Consider the following 19,420-nt stretch of genomic DNA (forward strand, 5'->3'; position numbering starts at 1 on the left):
GTACGCCGTCAGTGGCCCTTCCTATCTGATCTGTAATCAGCTGAAGCACTGAGAGGTCAGCCCCCTCCCAGCCCTCAGGCCTGACAGTCTGTTCCAGGTTCAGCTCTAATTGCCACATCAATTATGGATAAGAGAGAAGGGCTTTGTCGCTCTCACCGCTGGTCAATAGGATAGGCCTTTAATGAAGTGACTTGTCTTGAATGCTCTGGACTTTGATGCGTACACACATATAAAGCTGCACGCTGCAGGTAGTCGATACAAAAATTGGCTCATTGCTACCAACGTCCATTATCTGACCACTCATGCAATGCTAATGCACCCCTGCTATCTGAAACAGATACTCTGATTGTGGCTTTAAAACAAAAGTTCACATCTTTTGAGTTTGAGTACCTGCCTGGGAAAATCCCACCCAGAATCCCTCCATGCTTTCTCTCCTTCTCCCCTCACCTCGTGTGTATTTCACCCTGCATTCCAGGCCGAGCTGAGACAAAGAGGATCAGACTCATCCCTGTTTATCCTTCTACTGTATTTTTCAATATCACAGGAATGTCAGCCTTTATTTGCTCAGTGCTGTGTTACAGCAGGAATGCCAGTTTCTGTGTTAGTAGCTGGGCTCCAGGCGAGTCAAGAAAATTGAGGGGGTCATACACGCAACACACACTGCCACTCCCCCCCCATCCGATCCCCATCCCCACCCCCAGCAGAGAAGTTCAGGTATGAGCATTAATAAAGCAGCCCAAATAAACTAGGGCCATCACTAATCACCTCAGCTGTAGGTCTGTCTGTTAGTGTGTGAAACAAACAACAAAATATTTCCGCAAATTAATTGAGAACTGATTAAAGGGATACTTTGCTGATTTTTAACCAGCTTTTTATCAAAACAATGTGGGTGGTATGCGTAGATGAACTCCGATAAACTTCCCTCCATCTAACCAGTACCTAAATATCCCTCCTTGAGTAACTAAAGATTTGTTTGTGAAGTGGTGCAGCAATGGAAAATGTATATGGTAAGCAGTCATTAGACCAAGAAATGCTAAAAGAAAAGTATCAAACTGGTTGTCTGCCATTGTTGTTGTTTCTAGTATATACTCACTGCAAAAAGCAATAATGGGAATCTACAAATTGAGAAGATAATGTTATCATTTCCCAAATGCTCTGCTTTACAGGTAAAGAGTAACCCAAGATTTGTAAATTCTGAACCTCAGAAGAAGACAATCTGTTTCAGTGACCTCAAACTCTGTTGGCATGTGGACGAGAGCCCAAAACATAGAGGAAAATATCACTTTACCAAAATATCTTTATATGTGTGGATAGGGCCTTAATCTGACAACCCAAAGGTTTGGTCAAAGCCTGACAGGGTGCCAGGGATGGAAGGTGGGCGTGAAAGAGAGCTCTGCACACATTAAAATTTCAAGTCATATCCACTGAATTTGCAGCTTTCAATAAAGACCACTTTATGAGTCTGGACACCATCTTTTAAATGCGATTTACTGCCAGGAAACCTGCACATGTTGTAAGGATTTCTTGTTATATTAGTGAATAACAGCTCCCTCTGTGGCACTGTAGTTAAGACTTTTATGTGACTATGGTATCAGAGCACTGAGTCACTAACATTCCTTGTTCCTCTGCTGGTAAACTTCATCGTTACCATACAAAATTCTACATATTGTTTTCACTAACTTCCCAGGTCCCACCACTTCCTTTATTTTATAACCTGTTGCCACACCAGAGATTTTCAGTATGTCCACACATCCCAAAGGTGTGCTGAGGAGGTTTGATCATAAAGGCCTCGCTGATGCTGCTTAGAAAGAAAATGATGATGCTGGCTAATGAGAACCATTCTCCTCTGATGACCGCGCACCTAGGGAGCCCTTCAAGCTAATATGCTCTCAAAGTGCCATAAAAACCACAGGGCAGAATATGCCAAGCTGAGAAGAAAAAGTAGATCACAGAAAAGAAAGGTAGAAGATGGTATAAAAAAGGATGGAGGGGCACAGCAAGAAATGGGAGACAGTTATTCACAAATGCGGATGTGTACAATAAAAATGTGTGATACACGCTGTAAACTCACAAGCTGATCTTACTTTAAAAAATGGAGGAAATTGATTGCCTAGATAAAAGTAAGTTAATATAACTAGTTACAGAGCAGTGATCATGATAAAACAGAATATCTGTCAGGTAGTTCAAGTGCTAACATATGTGCACATATTAGTCTGCAGGATTATCCCTCTAATTATTCTGTTTGAAGGGCGTCTGTCCCCATGCTCACTTAATAGGGAATGATGCTCATATTTCTCAGAATCCTTCACAGATGAAGTGCTGGGAAAATTACGCAATGTTGCTCACAACGTCAGATAGAACAAATAGATGACTCTGCATATCTGAGTGAATATGTGACTCACTCCTCCCACACCCATCCGCACACCAGACCATCTTCCTGCCCTGCAAAGCCATCTCTGATCCTCTTGTTCCTTCTTCTCCAACCCTACTCTGCCCCGCGGAGCTTTCGCTCAGCCCCTTGAGCTCCAGATGAAAGGCTAAGGGAAATGGCAGTCCTACTGGTAATATCCGCACCGGGACACAGCCACTACATCTGCTGACCAGCCGGCCTCTATGCACGCCAGTCCCAAGGGGCTCCGGCTCAGTCCAGGACCTAGGATGGGAAGATCAAGGGGTGGGGATTGGTTCTACCCAGCCTGGCAGCGCACACAAGCACCAAATCCCCCTCCCCACCCTTTGTAACCCCTGTCTCTCACGGTAGATTGAATCATAGGTTTGTATATTGCAATTCTCTGAGCCCTTGACATTTTATTCCCACGTTAGCTGTACTTCCATGTCTCTGGTACATCTTGTACTGTAGCATCACACCATCCAGCTATATTGTTACCATTTCAAACAATTTTCTTTCACCTCTACCTGTGACCTCGTGTCCTCTCTTAAACCCGACTTGCAGCACATCGCCCTTAATCTCCACTCATCTCTCCATCATGCGAGTTTTCCGACATGAAAGGAAGCTGTGTGCTGCGTCCACGGCAACAGCAGGCTGTAGTGGGCTTGGGGCCGATCCAGTGTAATCCTGCTAACACTGTTGTAGGTTGGCCATATCCTGCCCAAAGCAGTCGTTCATTTCAGGAATGTGCTTCCCCTGCCAGGGTGAACAGCTGCCGCACACCTTTATGGCCTTTTTGGCTTTGGGGAGAAGTTCTCTCCGTGCCTTTGACATTCAGGTACAAACACAACGGCAACCCAAGAACATAATAAGGGCCGATATGTCAAAGTTGAAATGCTGTATCAAGGTCAGTTATATGCAGCTACAATACTATTAGGGCTGTGTCATTTGCGGATGTGTTTTTATTCCAAATAAAATTTTAAAGTTGAACGGGTCCAATGGGACGTTCATTGTGACAGCAGCATTTATGTAAACAAGCTGTGCTAATGGTAGATCAAATATACATTTTTTGCAGACAGTAGATATCAAGCAAAAGTTAGATTCTGTGTTGTATTAAGTTGCTGTAAGCTTTAAATTCACCACTTCTATGCAGAAGAGAGAAGATAATGGCATCTCAGAGCCCAAGGTGCAGAGTCTCTCTCTCCTCTGTGCTGCTGCATCATCCTTGCAGCTGCTTATAACAAAGAGTAATGTGAAAGTCAAGAGCACTCACTCTGCAGCAAAAAATCTAGGGACCAAAACGTCCTCAGAAGTACACTGCACAGTGTACTGACAAGCCAAAATAAAAAAAAACAAACAAGGATGACTGCTTGACTTGAAGCAATCTCAGTCGATCGATTGGTCTTTGACTGATGAATTGAATCTTAAATTATCAGGGGGCAGCCCTAAATACTATGCAGTCTTTTGAACATTCAAGTTATAGAAACAAGATCTCTACAGAAGCATTTTCTACAACTGTGCATAGCAAAATACAAACTGCATATTATAGTGGACATTGATAGATGAGGTGTGCAGATTTTGCTCCAGTGCCCTTCAGCCTTGCATTCAAAATCTGCTGATTGGAGCCTTCTCATGCCATACAGACCACCTCTCAATGTCTTTGAATGTGTGTGTGCGTAAAGCAGGGTTCATAGTGTACAATTCACAACTTTTGTAACACCCCATTTTCTTAAAAAAATGAAAAACAAAAAACAAACAAAACTAGCTGCTGTGAATTTAAAATAGTGTTCGGAGTTGACTTCCCTTGGGGTCAGGTATACGTGCGCGCACACACACACAGGCGCACAGACACGCACGCACATGCGCGCATACACACACACACGTCCAGCCAGCTGTTTCCTTGGGGTACACAAGGAGACAAAGAAAAGTTAATACATTTGTCCTTCTGCTCAGGAATAACAGAAGCACACTGATCCCCTCTTAAATCTTTCCATCTTGTCATATTTAGGTAATTATGTTCTTTGACAGGATGGCAAAGCAAAACAATCATTGCCAATGGCTTCGTGCTAATAGAGAGGTTTACCCGCCGAAGTGCAGAGTGTGTGAGCAATGCCGGGGGTGTCTTCACTTTCTTAATGAGCTCACCAGTGTTCCTGACAGATGGTGTTTGTTACCAAAAGAGAATTGTACTTTCATGGCTGTGCAATTCACACTTTTTCGCAGCACATCCCTGCGGCTCAATCACAGGAAGTGTTTATCCATGCATTTACTTCTCCTCCTCCTCGGAGATGGATAACCTGCTTTTTGTTTTTATGAATTCTCGCACCTTTGTCAGGCAGACTGCCTCAACAGCAGCACTAACTACACTATACTGCAGTTCAATACAAAAGGTGCAGCAGCGGGAAAGCTTTTAAATCTCCCACGTTCCATCCAAAACTCCATTAAGATTTTCTGTAAAAACTAAAAGCAAACTTTTAGTGTATATTCATTTTCAATATATAAAAAAGACATCTCTTCTCCTTAGTCTGTTATTCCAGATTTGCACAAAAGGCCAGAACACAAAAGACAGCTTCTACTCTGCCAGAGACTCAGACAAGGCTGCTGGACTCACAGAAGCAGACAGACAAATAAAGTACTGCTTTACCTTTTGATGCACGGACATTTGGAATCTCCTCTCTCTTCCTAATGGAGAGATAGTGGTCTAATGTGCCACTGTGGGCCTTTTATAGATTAATACGTTAATGAGCGAGCTACAAATGAATATCTCTTTTGGAAGGAGCGGCTGTAAGTGTTCCTGGGCTAATACAGTTAATAAGCCATAGTCACGCCACAAAATGTACCACAGAAGAAGCTCTTATAGCTGCAGGGGAGAGGAATGATATGGTTCATTAAAGATACACTGATTTATTCTCCTGTTCATGGCTGTGGTCATGGCAGTTCCTACATGACTAGGCCTTGTTTAGTCTGCATACAAAGTACACTAACATGCCTCCAGGCGAGATGAGCAGGGTCTGAACCAAGATCAAACAGGCATGACATCATGCAATCAGACTGCACTCTCTTTTAAAAGTGGAGAACTAATTGCGGTATGTGAAAAGAATGCCACTTTTCCAAGTCTCTCTTGTCTTGTAGTTTTTATTAAGCTCGGCAGTGTCAAATAGTAAAATTGTGCTCAGTTTTCATATTTCTGCATGTAATCCTTGTGTTTTAAACAATCACTAGTCACATTTACTCTGCCTGTTCATGGCAGGAATATGATGGTGTTATGCTGCCTCGCTATTCCATATAAAATGTTCGATCACGAAAAGGGGGAATAGCGTTGTCTCGCCTCTGAGTGAGGACTGGAGGTAGTAACAGCCCAGTAATGAGGTCTGTGTAAAACATCGAGCCGGAAAGATGTGACCATGGGCGGCACGGGTGTTACCTTTTGACTGCTAGTTTAAGTGTGCAACCCACCGTGGGAGGTTTAAAAAGCAGCTGTAGCAATTAGCGGCTAATACAAAGAAGAACGGTGGCTCTAAATGTCCACAAATGTGAAAACAATTAGATTTGGGAGCTCCTTACCCTCAGAGCAGAGGATGAGATCAACCACCGTGTAACAGAGAAGGTTATTGACATGTTATGCCTTTGTTTATTGTTTAGAGAGTGCTGCTGACGGATATATTATGACACACTAGTGGCCGATGCTGTTGTGTTAAACGTCACGCCCCTTTGATCGCGGGATGTTGCGATGCAGTGTATAATTACACACAGGAGCAGAATGATGCTGCTGTCATCTGGTTTTGTGTAAAAATGCAAGAGCCGTATAAATAGGGTACCTTTTTGTGGCTGTAAAGCTCTCTGTGTAAAAGAGGCTACTGATGCTTGGTAAGTATGTAGAGGCATCTATATCTACATTCTGAATGCTTTGAGTATGCAGGAGGCTGTGGGCATGCATCCTGTCTCCTTAGTACGATTTGCAGAAGTTCCATCACATCTGAGTGATGATAGAGACAGTGAGTCTGTTCTCTGCAGATTAGTGCTGTTCATTAGCTTGGTAATGAAGTCTCTCTTAGCATAACAGCGGGCGGTCATGCCCCCTTTTAACATGGACCTTGGGAGCTCTGCCACAACTACACAGAGGCAAACAAGTGGACAGGCAGAAGGTAATATATGCCTGCTTCCCCTATAATTCACTACAGGCTCAACCAACTAAGGGATTCCTTTAACTGTTGCCAAAGCTGATGTTTGGATAATAGGACTGGGTAGCTTAAAAAATGATACCAGTACCAATGCCAGTGCCAGTAGCTTTAAAGTGATACTGACTTTAATAAAGTACTTCATTCATTACCCATAATGTAAATATAGTGCCGTGTACTGTAGTCATACTTTCAAACATTTTTGTGGCATCTCAGCATGCAGAATTGATAAAATATACCACGCTCGACTTCACCTTACCACAGACTGTATAGCTGCTACTGCAGGAGTGTGAGCTCTGCACTGGGGAGAGTTGTGAGAGTCAGCCTAACCACGCCCACATTTTGACAGGGCTAACTGACAGCACCACAGAGCTAATATTACCTAACAGTTGTCAACAACAGAGTCAGGCTGTTTTGATGTTGGTGCGAGTTTGTTGGGACTTTTTAACAGCTCAGTGTTTAATGTTAGTTGCTGCTATTGGTTGGCGGTGTGGGATTAGAATATCGGGCTCAACGATGCTATCGTTGAACTGGAGACATTTTTAAACTACTTGGTACTTGGTTATTTTAGTTGATACTTTAAAGGTATTGAGTACTGTCAACCAGCACTATTGGATAATTAAAACCAGTCAGTCAATCAATTATTGTAAAGACATAGGAGAATGAGACACAGAACAAGCTGACTTCCCGTTAAATATAACATAAAGTCAATATTGCTTTGAGAAGACAACTTTCGAAAGTGTTAAAACTTCAAAAGTTCAGTTCTAACAGAAAAAAACTGAAACTTCGAACTGGTCACTTCAAAGAGCTTGACAAAGGAGTGTCGCATGTTATGGGTAAACTGATTTTAAGAATGATTAGCCATTTTCTAACTGAAAGCTGTGAAAATAGCCAAATAGCAGAACATACCTACAACTGAGTTCAAAAAGGCAGGTTTGTAGAATGTAAATGAATAATGTACCAAAAAGCGTCTGTACATGTGTCACAGCACAAGTGTTGCCTTGTTCTTGGGATCAGTCTTCAAAGAAGTAGATGACTGTCAGTGTTGTCTAATGATGGGGCCTATGCAGTAATTTGTCTTTATAGATACCAACAGGCCAGTCACACCTTTCGTAAGAAGCATGATTTTGTTACTGGGTGACAAATATTCTTTTGAAAGATAAAGGACAGTTGCACAGGCAACAGGGCTCACCAGGATATGGATTTATACTTTGAGCTCAGACTAATGGGTTTTGTTCTGAAAATCTCAGACAGTGGTTTTGATTGATTATCCCCTGCTGTTGGGATACTGCTGCTGCTGTCAGAGCTCTAAGAAAGGCTGGCATGTTTTATACACATTGAAACAAGGAGCAGGGCAGAAAAGACCTGTTCAGAACTGTGTGTAACTAGGAATGTAATGGCTATTGATTGGTGCATTAGCTGCATTGTGGTGTAGAAAGCCTTCTTGCTACCCTTTGGTAAAACCAGAACAGTAGTTTTTAGATCTGTTGATAAACGTAGTTAGAATACAAGTTGCAAATTACCCTAAGGGTGTCTAGGATGTTCAATATTATTGGTAAGGCTTAAAATACAATCACAAAAATTATGACATTTAGCTCAGAAGGCCAGACTTCAAAAATTCATAACTAAAAAAGTACTTGGAGTGGAGCTATAATATTTTGTGAGGTCCCAGTAATTCAGTAGAAGTTTTCATAGGATTTTTTTTTCTATTCAAGAAAACATGACATAAAATGGGAGGTCCTAGGTGAGTTGGTATGAAGCAACAGTCAAAGTAATAGTAATTGAGTAATAGTCAAAATGAAATTTAATGATATAGCAATAATTGATAATGCTGTGACACAAGTAACTCAAAAGAGATAAATTGTTGTCTTTTGAACATTTTCAATGACATGTTGGAGCATTTTTGCCTTTCTTTCTTTTTTTAAAAAGTTTTTTTGAGAGTTGAAACAGTTTTGCCTTTCTTTTAATAACCGTGAATGGAGAGGTGACAGGCAAAAGACAGATAACATGCAACAAGGTCCTCGGCCAAATTTGTACTGTACTGGGGCTGTTGTGATTATATGATCTTAAACACCCAGGCCAATTGTATTTAATTGTGTTCTCATCATGAGGCACCTGTTAATGTATGTAGTTAGCTGTCCGTGCAAAATGGGCTTGTGAGCATTCATAAGCATGGTGCAAGTTATGCATTAAGAGACTGCTGAATCAGCAGATGGCTTTTCTGCAGTCTTGTAGAAGAACTGGGGAAGCCGAAGAGGCTCCGTTTACTCCAGGGAAGATTTTATCACTGGGCCTGTCTTCATTGTGTTTGCCAGTCTGCTTGCATGGATGTCTCGGAGCACTGTGGCCTTGTGGCCTACTTACCAGCCACAAGAAAAAAAAATACTAGCCATTATACGAAACTTAGCACCTGCTGCTATTATATGCATGGATAAGTGCATATTTGTTGCTCCATGTTGCTCTCTTCTATCTCTGCACTTTACACATGTATATATGCACTTTACACATGTATATATATGTATATATGTAGATATGTACAGTCTCTTAGTTTTTTTTAGGTTTTTTTAAGCATATTCCTTTATATTCTATTAATAATGTGTGCTCTTTATTCTCTGTTCTTACTGTATGGCGCTGCTGCATCCCAATTTCTCAGTTTTGAGATCAATAAAGTATATCTATCTATCTATCTATCTATCTATCTATCTATCTATCTATCTATCTATTCTAGAAAGACAATACTTCACAACCAACTCCATTGTTCAACTGTGTAGGTGGAAAAAACAACATGATAATTAGGGATGATTAACAAGAAGCTTCTGCACGAGATCAGATGATTCTCATCAAAGCCAAAACAAGTCCAAACACCTCCTCACTGCCTTGAGCGTGTGTGTGTTTGCGTGTGCGTGTGTGTGTGTGTGCGTGCCCACTGAAGCAAACTGGCTTGTTGTTTCAGGGTCTGAGCGACCTCCAGTGCCACCACCTTTGCTGTAGAGACACAGTAGATGAGGATAGCAGAGTGGGAAAACGTGTTTTAAAGTGAATTACCCTTCCCATGTAGGATGTGAATGAAATAGTGATTTTGTGGCCACCAGCTAAAAACAATTTAAGGCTCATTGAGTTGGAGAAAAGAGACAAAGGACTATGCCTTCAGAGGCAGGTCTGTCCTTAGTTATACTGTCTACTACACAAAATCAAGTGGAGCACAAGAGTTATTCTAAATCATCACAAATGCCCCATTTACAGAGAGATCTTATAATAGTGCCACAATGAGGACCCTTCAAAGAGTGAGCTTTGCTTTTTTATACAGAACCAAACAACGCAGGCATAATGCCACCCCAGTGTGTGACTTGAATAAGCATTCCGGAAGAAAAAAGACGCCTGACGGGCTTGAAGTGTAACACAACAGCGGTGTCTCTACTGTGACAAATGCTGGAATCCATTGTACACAGAGCTCGGAAGAAAACAACCACCAACATGGAAAAGTCCAAATGAATTTAAGTCGAATCCGAAGTCAGAAACCCGGACAAAGTCAAACTAGCCCCAGTTTGCTGCCATTAACACACCTGACCTGACCTGAGCAGAATAACATTTTCATCATTTATATTACTTATGTAAATATTTATGTAGTGTTTGTGTTATGAAACATGCAATTTACATTTTGTTTCAGGAAGTCAGTTGACTTATTTTACAGGCCGTCAACAGCAAAACAACTCTGCCCCCCCATTGTGCAATCCTACATTTAAACAGAGCAGCAGGGTGGAATAATGGCACAAAATTCCTGCTGTGGACAGGCAGTGTAAAAGGGGCTAAAGATTGCTGTTGACATCATGTGGGCGGTGGGTAATGATAAAGTAGAGCTCTTATTGCACGTGAAGGAAACTTGCACATGATTGAGGCTTATTACAACAATACTGCAACTGGCAAAGGGAAAGGAATAGAGGGAAGGGGAGTTGTGTGTAAATGCAAGTGTATGTGGAGGTAGGCATGTATTATTACTCACAGGTCTGGTCTTGACCGTCTCCAGAGGCTTGACATCCATCTTCATCATCGCAGTCTGTGGTGCTGCCCTCCTCTATTTCTCCACTGCCCAGCTCATCCCAAGCCTCCATCTGACCCAGTTTTGGAAACCTCTCCTGGGTCTCCTGAACGAAAACACAGTCATACAGTTTATCACACACTGCTTTATGTAGAGTATTAGTTTTTACTATGTTTACAAGCAAACCTGATTCTTGCCCTGGCACAAAACTGGTCTAAGTCTCTACTCTGCAAGTCACAACTGATCTGTCAAGTGAAATACATTTCCATAGAAAGTTACGAATCTTGCAACCAGGCAGCAGTAGTGTTTCCAAATAGAACATTTTGGTTCCCTCCAGTATGCCGCCTGTGTCCCGTTTCTTGCTCTGAAATATCAGTTCTTGTAAATGTCAGCAAGGTCCAATCAGATAATGTATGGCATCACTGGGAAACAGTAGAACAGTGAGGGTGGTGTACAGTGAGGGCCCTGGGTGGTATAATGATGTGTTGCATGTAATTAAAACCATATTTTAAGAGGAGCATTGATTACAAGGTGAAAAAGCACTCTAAATCAAAAGTGAGTTTTTTTTTAACTGTGCTGTTTCCATTAGACAGAAAACTTTATATCTTCTAGATAAAGCTCAGTTTACTTTCCCTTTCAAATGTTCACTTCTTTACTAAAGTTTTCAGGAAACCACATAAATTACACAACACTTGTCATCTTTAAGGTGTTTGGTATATTTGTAGGGTCATTACAATGTCGAAAGTCTGCATTAATCTCGATTTGTATTTTCATGTCACTCTTGCATCTCACTGTAATCAACAACTGGGCCTATAGAAGCGATATCAGGCCGTACTATGACACACTTCAACATAAAGACTATCTCAGCCTCCATAGTGAAACACTACTCCTTACGGTGTTTCTCCGTCTCAGCATGGGCCCAACTAATTGGACCACCTGCTGCTTCTTCCTGCTGTCCGCCATCATCAAGGTGGTCTTTGTTCCATCACACACCGTGTCAGACAAGAAGCGCCCCTGACACAACAACAAATGATCCTTTGGAGTAGGAGGGTAAGAAAGTGGCGTGAATACCAGATTTGTGGAACACGTGGAACTAGAGACACACACATAGGTTGTATATGCAAACAAGCTAACACACACGCGCACACACTATTAAAGATTCATGAGAAAGCTGACAAGATCAATCCTGGTACACGGCTGACCTTCATATGGAGAGAATAACCCCTAAAGACATGTTGAGAGGTAGGTGGGAGAAACAGGGGAGGGGTTTGGGGTGTTGAGGGATGACTAATATCCTCACCATTGACACCAGACTTTGCCTGTCACTCAACACACCTGGCAGCAAGTTTGACCTTTTAACCATTTGTCTCCTGAGCCTGAGAACACTGCTTACTACAGGCATATTGACAATTCAAAGCCACATGTAAGATATCATACTGTAACAAGACCATGGGCCCTATCTTACCCTCAATGCAAAGCAGAGCACAGCGCAACACAACTGTCATCTCTGGTTTCAGACCAACGTAGTTGTCATTTTCACAGCCTGCACAGACATTGTGTAAATAGCAAATTTACTTGCATCCATCTGTACGCACAAGGCTGTGTAGGCTTTAAAATGAGGTGTGGTCAGGCACATTGTTGGTGTGTTGCTATTTTGAGGCAGCAGAAAGCAACTGTGCCATTTACCTACAAAAACCTGGTCTTAAGTCAGAATAGTGCAGTATTTTCCTGCTATTCAAAGGGTGCATAATTCAAACTGTAAGATGGACCTAAACAGGCAGGTTCACAACGCATGTACACTCTGCTTGTTACACACAGTGGATGGGTTGGAGTGAGTAAAATAATGCATCATTAATAAGAAAAATATTAACAAAATTCTCTTCAATGTAAACATAGCAGAAATTATAGTAGAGCTGCAGAGCTGCTGTCTGAATCCCCATTAGGAGAGATGCTGTGTGCATTTACACACGAGGGGCAGCATAACTTCATTGATTGTTTAAGAAGCTAAAAGTTTAGCATTGTTTTCCCTGTCGAGTTTTGCTGCTTAAATGTCCCACAATATTTGCTGCAGTGACATTACTGCTCTTAATGCATTACTCTCAATAAAAAAAGCTTGCTTTTCCAATTTGCTGAAAAGCAGTGTGAAGGGAATGAGAGACATCACTCTTGATCCGTTGGATTCATGTTTCACCCAAAACACACCTATGATTAATTAAAGGACTAAATACAACATTTACCCCTTATACGTTACTTTGCGCCAAGATTATGCACAATTTAATTAGCAGAATTGGTTGTACACACCCTAAATGTAGATCAGATTGTTTACATAGGGCCCTAAAAGTCTAGAGTCATGCCGTGTTTGCAGCTCTGAACTAAATATTAATGTCAGAATGCTAACATGTTGTTTACCATGTTTACCATCCTAGTTTAGTTTAGCTCTAAAGTGCAACTGAGGCCGATGGTAATGTCAATAGTTTTGCAAGTATTTGGTCATAAATCCATGTACTGGACAAAAAAGATTTTGACCTGATCTGTAATGCACTAAAAGAAAAGTCAGGGAAGCACTGAAGTCATCAGATTACATTGTCTAGGTAAGTTAAATAACTGTACTCCTATCTGCATGTCCTGACAATTAGTCCAATATTTTGATAACAACTTTATGGTTGGATCACCAAAGTCACAAACATTGAACCTCAAGGAACCTAGAATATTTATACAAAAGTTCAAGGAAATTCATTCAGTCAGAAAATACTTAAGATACAATAAGATATTTAAGACCTACCTAACTTGGAAGAGAATTTTTTAAAAAAGTATAAATGCCTAGAAAGTCAAGGCCTTAAACTGACAAGCGAAAATAATGAGGCAAATAATAAGGAACCCACACAAAACTTAGCCGATGTTGAAGTTTGAATGTTTGATTGTCAGCACTAATTCTGCAGCAGCTCAACTGGTGTCAAAGTCATCACAGGAGCTGTCAGGAAAACATTGGTATTCTTTCTGTCATCCTAACCAGCGCAGTGATTACCACTGTCTGCAAGAGAGAGAGGCACAGGAGACTAGACAGATCCTGACACCAGCGGGTACTTCTGCTATTGTAACTCATTACATCTGTCGTGTATTCCATTTTTACTTATTATGAATGTGCCCCTTCTCACTGCAGGCCTGAATAAGTGAAATGACTGCAACAGTGAAATGAGTCAAATACAACCATAAGGCCAGGCTTCATGAAGCTGGAGTGGGCCCTTCAGTGGAAACAGCTAAAACATATCACTTACGCTCACCACAAAAATGAAAGCCACTGACAAGAGCTGGAAGGCTCAGTTTTCATAGATGGACAGTTAGTTACAAGAGGGCAAAAAAATGTGAACAATATAATACACTAGTTACAGTAATGCATTTTATAGTTATGGATTAGCTCAGATTACAACCTGTTGAGGGGTTCTTTGTGTGTCCTCCTGTACTTGTTCTGCCTGTTTTCAGGCTGCAATGTGATATGCTGAGTTAGAAGGAAAAACTTTGGTAAAGGGACTTGTAGATTATGTGGGACAGAATGAAAATCCTTTCTCCCACCTCAGTTGTTAACTATTCTATGTACTGTATCATACTAGTTATTCTCATTACAGTTTGACACTATTCTATGTCTCGAAATTATAGGAATAATAACTGCAAAAAAGTCAATACATCGTCTTGGCTTGGATGGTATCACGACATTATGTATACCAGGGTATTTAGAAATCCCTATGGTATGATTTTCAATACTGTCAAAAATACTTTCTGTTAAACTCATATTGAGAGGCTGTATTGAGGATGTAGTGTATTGAAGTACACAGCATGTACCACCAAAGGTCAGTCTCCACCGGTGGAATGGGCAGCTGAGCAGAGAACCGGCTGCAAGTGGTAGGGATAATGTTAGAGGACTGTAAACAGCTGGCTTGCAACTACAGAGAGACCGTCAGGAAAGACAGCAGGGGGTTAGGGAGGGGGAGGAGGGGATGGTAACACCATCATACACAGTGAACCCCAGTTCCTCTGTGAAATGTCAAAAAGGTATTAAGGTATGAAAAAATAGTTAACACCAAAGCCTAGTTATCCTCATAAAATAGTTTGTATGAAATTTAACAGATTAGTGCCCCACAAATGATGCTCTGTATTTATCATAAAATAAAATTACTTAATGAAGTAATGAAGTTACGTAAGTTAGGTTTTGCCACGTAAAGTTCGCTTGGTTAGGTTTAGGAGAAGAAACATTGTGACAATATATTCAAAAATGGTTAAAAGTTCACTTGGTTTCATATTCCGATCGCCTGTCTGTTGGGAAGAAGTTCTTTGTTGTTTGACCCATCCACCACCCCAACATGCCTTGTCACACAGACTTCTGGTCTTTAAGGTCTTTGTTCTTTAATCCCGTCAGCACATTAGTCAAGTGATGGCGGTCTTTTTCGACTATGTGGGTTTTACACAAATTCCTGGCTCATGCTTATGTGGTGCAATACTTTTTGTAGGTATACATATAAACAGTGCATGAGGGCAACTTCAAAAAGCAAACTAGAATTCAAGCATCTGTCCACTAAATAATTTCAAATATATAGTAGAAGCCTGCAAGGGAAAGATAAGTGATAATGGAAGATAGAGAGCAAGAGAGACAAAACAACTCCTATGTTCTGGACTGCAACCATGATAAACCCATTAACCTTTTTTATTATGTAAAGCAACTAAATAAATTCAATGCACATTCCACGGGTTTATGTGGAAATGCTCTGCTGCACAGCACAATGTTGTGTACCAACACCATCCAGATAACCATTGGGGTATTAAGCTAATAACCGTGCCGTTCAGGGGACGTTTAACACAATGCTGCTTGGCCCAGCTGTCCTGAAAGCATGTTAATTAGAGAAGGAATCAATTAAGGCGTCGTCGCTGTGGAAACCACGGTCGAGCCGTTGTAGAACTGTTGGTTGGCTGCCGTCCAATGCAGTTTGTTGGTTTGTTTTGAGTGTGTCAAGACTGCAAAACTGCCAGACTTTTCGTTATTTCTTTCTGTTTAAATTGGTCATTTCAAAAGTAACATGCAGGGAACTTAATTGTGGTATTCCACCAGCATAGTGAAGAAGCTAATTTGTCCTAGGAGCTAAAGGAAGAGAGATACACAATATTCCAATATGAGTTCTTAAAGACTGCTGAATGCATAATATGCTGTGAATATTCTCCCTCTCCCTATCTTCTTTCTGATTGACTGTTGCTGCACTGAGGACCAGCTCTGGGTTTCAATGAGTGTCTTAAGCAGTTTCTCAAATTGCCTTTTTTTTTCTATCTTCTTCACAGTAAAGGCAGAAAACACATTATATACTGCTAGGCTGTGCAAGTTAATTTCAAATACAAATACTAATATAAGCATGAAAACAATATTTTACAGCCTCAAATGACTCAGGACCCATAGATGAACCGTAGAATATTTTAAACACAACAAAGGATGGTCTATTTATGTCCCCAAAAACAACAACAACCTATCAAAGACTTGTCCTCTTGATTGGTCACACAGCACCGTATGGTAAATGTGAGCGAGTGGGCAGAATATTTCAATAGCAGCAGCCTTTATGTAACGTAAAAAGCAGAAATCTGCTTTGCCTTTAACCCCACAGGAAAAGCTGTCTTTATTCTAACATGACTCGGCCTTCTCGCTCTCTGACATGTAAAACAATGCTGACTATCACTACGCTTTAATAGAGCTTTGCTGTTTCAGAACAGTCTATTGATGGAGAAAACATGCTTTAAAATAAGACAGACATTTTAGCTGTTAAAGGTTAGTTCAAATGGATAGATATACAGCTGTTTTTTTTTTTATAAAACTAGTCTGAACTTAACTTTGCTTAATTCACTGTAATCGTACGCACAATAGTACAGTGGTAATCTATAATTTGTCTTATATCTGCCCAGTTGCCAGAATAAAATGATGGCATTGTACATTTCTGCAAACCATGGATACATTACATTTGTACATTTTTGCATGTCATTTCAATATTTCTACAGTTGCATAGCTTAGATTACACGTTTAAGGGCTGAATTTCTCATCAGGGCACAGGTTGGTGGATGGTGTGACATCTTGATAAGAAAACTGCCAGACAGCAGACAGCAAACCAACAAATCAGACAGCACACCTACACACATTAACTTAATAACACAAAAACTTTTGCTTGGTTTCAAAACTGACTATTTTGAGTTACACGTTTTCCTTAATTTAACCAAATGTTTTTTGTGCCTTAATATAACTACATGTTAACAAGCGTTGTCAAGACATAAAATTGGGAGTTGAACTTAAAGATTCAAATCTGCTACATATGAACCGTAAAAATGTAACATATCCGTGGTTTGCATAGACATAAATGCCAAACATTTATTCTGATGTTTGTGTTGCTAATCTATTTCTCCTAAAATGATTTTTCATCACTGTGTAGGACCTGCTGCTGTTACATGTTACCAGGCTCAACTAAATACTGAGAAGACAACTGGCTGACAAATGGCTGTATCAGCCTTTTTCATGATATTCTTCTTGCTTAATTTTCAATGTCAGGTTCAAAGTGAAGCCATCTCTGCGCTGAGTAACGCACACAAAATCAGACATTTTAGATTTGAAAATATCTCCAGTTAAAAAAAATGATTTCAATACACAAAACATTTTTAAGTGACATGATGATGCTCGTGGACAATGAAGTATGAGGTACAATACTTTCTCATACAAACAACAGAATAGGTCAACGAAACGACATATAGTATATTACCTTTCTAATGGTTGCAGTTTTAAACACGTCCGTAAACACAAAACTATAGATTTAGCACAAACTTCATGGTTTGGAAGTAAATAACTACTTTTGACATGTATTTCACGTGGCACTCATCACATACTTTGTTATCAGAAGAGGTCAGATGTTTAACTCATCCGCCACAAGCCCCACCCCCCTACAGGGGCTTTTTCGATATTTGTACAAACGTGGACTCGGTCATTATGTCACACCACTCTCTCCTCTACTGCAGTCATAATCACTACAGCTACCAACGGATATCGCCTTACAAAAAAACAGCCAGCCTATGTGGCTGTTTTTTTTGTTTTTTTTTGTGGGAGTGATCTGACAAAGTACTTTGCCTTTTAATGAAAAAAAAAAAAAGACAAAACTATGTTTGGTATTTTAGGGTTTTATTTTCATATTCACTAACAAACTCAGAACTGAGTCAAGGAAAATAAATGGGAGAGTGTGGGAGTGTTGCAACTTCAGATCAATATCTAGCAAAGATTTGCAACTGCATGTGCTGCGTAAAACAAACTGATAGTGATAGACTAAACGAACGACAGATAGACACAAAGGGATGAAGAAGAGCCAAGATGTTTGAGGAGTGGAGAGTAAAGAAATAAAAAGGGAGTAACACTCGGACAGAAAACAGAACTCATAGTTGTGCAAACAGGTGAGGGGAGCTGTGGATAGAGGCGATGAAAAAAAAATAAGATGCCAGCATTTATACTTAAAGCTTGCCTTGAAATTACCCTGGCATCCAAAGACAAATCAGGTATTCCAGTAAGGCTCTAAATAAAATCCCAAATCATGAAATATTTTCTCGTTCTCCTCAGCCTGCCAACTCATTCTCCCCTCTCTTTCTTTTCAAAAGCATTCTTCGGTCAAAGGATGATAGGGCAGGTTTGAAAGCATCAAGGGCTGAATTCTTGCATGTATTTGAGTGCACCCTAGTCACACTAAAATCTGTAATGCCAGGAGTAACCAATCACCTACTGAGGGAGCTCCGAAGAAAGGCGAGACTCAAAGAATATGTGTGTGCAGCTGAAGCTACTGTGGATACACTTTCCAGTTTTATGTGGAAACAGAAAATCTGATTATGAAATGTAAAAATGTGAAATGTGGTCACCGGGGATGGAATATGAATACTGCAACTGTCAAAGTCTTTGTGTAAGTGTGTGGGTCTGTGCACGCATCTGTGCATGTGTATTATGTGGGATCCTGCTGTCAAACTGTTGAACCGGGATCATAAGTCATAACCTTTGTGCGCCCGCATTGAGACATGTGCTCTTTTTCTTCCCTGACAATTTGAAACAGTATCACCTCATTGAGGGCAGTCGTGGTAAAACTGCATATGTGGACAGAGAGAAGGGAAAGGAGGGGAAGGGAAAACCTGGAGGAGACTGGAGGAAAAAATGACAGTAGTAATCTCTAAAAGTCTGCAGAAGTCCTCCAAACTTTTAAATTAAAATTCTCTCCATTCTCTCACATACTGTACAATGCTTTTGTGTAAAAGCAAACAACAGCTGACAGAAAGTGTAAGTGTACTGTGTGAAATAGCTGCAATTCTCTGTAAATTTCAGACTGCCCAACCAAGAAAAGGAGAAAAAAAATCCCAAAGTATGATTGTGACATAGAAAGAGAGAGAGAGAGAGAGAGAGAGAGAGAGAGAGAGAGAGAGAGAGAGAAACAGACAGAGATGGAGATTTCTAGGAAGAGTGACAGGCTGCAAACAAAAGTAGATAGCTGCACTGCTTAGCCATTCATAGCTGCTGATTCTGGAACAGATATGACACATTGTTTGTGTGGACTAATGGTGCATGTTATGGCCAACCAGTTTCCAGACAGTTCCTAATTAACTGATGGACTTTGACTGGCAGATTAAGCAACTTTTGGGCTGGACACTAATGGCAACTGTCAGAGTCTGGACTATAGAGAAAGCCTGTGTTGCCATTCACAACATGGAAAATGAAACAGATTCAAAAGTGAATCTAAAATCAAAGGCGCAACATCACAGTGAGCCAAGCACTTTTCT

At 40.7% G+C, this 19,420-nt stretch overlaps 1 protein-coding gene across 5 annotated transcripts in view; it reads right to left on the reverse strand.

The window, feature by feature from the left end:
- The window catches only part of gpc5c (glypican 5c), a 139,594-nt gene that overhangs the window by 13,487 nt on the left and 106,687 nt on the right, over positions 1 to 19,420 (reverse strand). For all 5 annotated transcript variants that reach the window (XM_088085426.1, XM_088085428.1, XM_088085427.1 and 2 more), the window contains one exon: positions 10,568 to 10,709. In XM_088085426.1, coding sequence (XP_087941552.1) covers positions 10,568 to 10,709 — 142 coding nt within the window. The remainder of the gene's footprint in view (positions 1 to 10,567; positions 10,710 to 19,420) is intronic.

The sequence above is a fragment of the Plectropomus leopardus genome, chromosome 12 (genome assembly GCF_026936395.1).
Source record: "Plectropomus leopardus strain MGB_pleo_1.0 chromosome 12, ASM2693639v1, whole genome shotgun sequence".
Classification (NCBI taxonomy): domain Eukaryota; kingdom Metazoa; phylum Chordata; class Actinopteri; order Perciformes; family Serranidae; genus Plectropomus; species Plectropomus leopardus.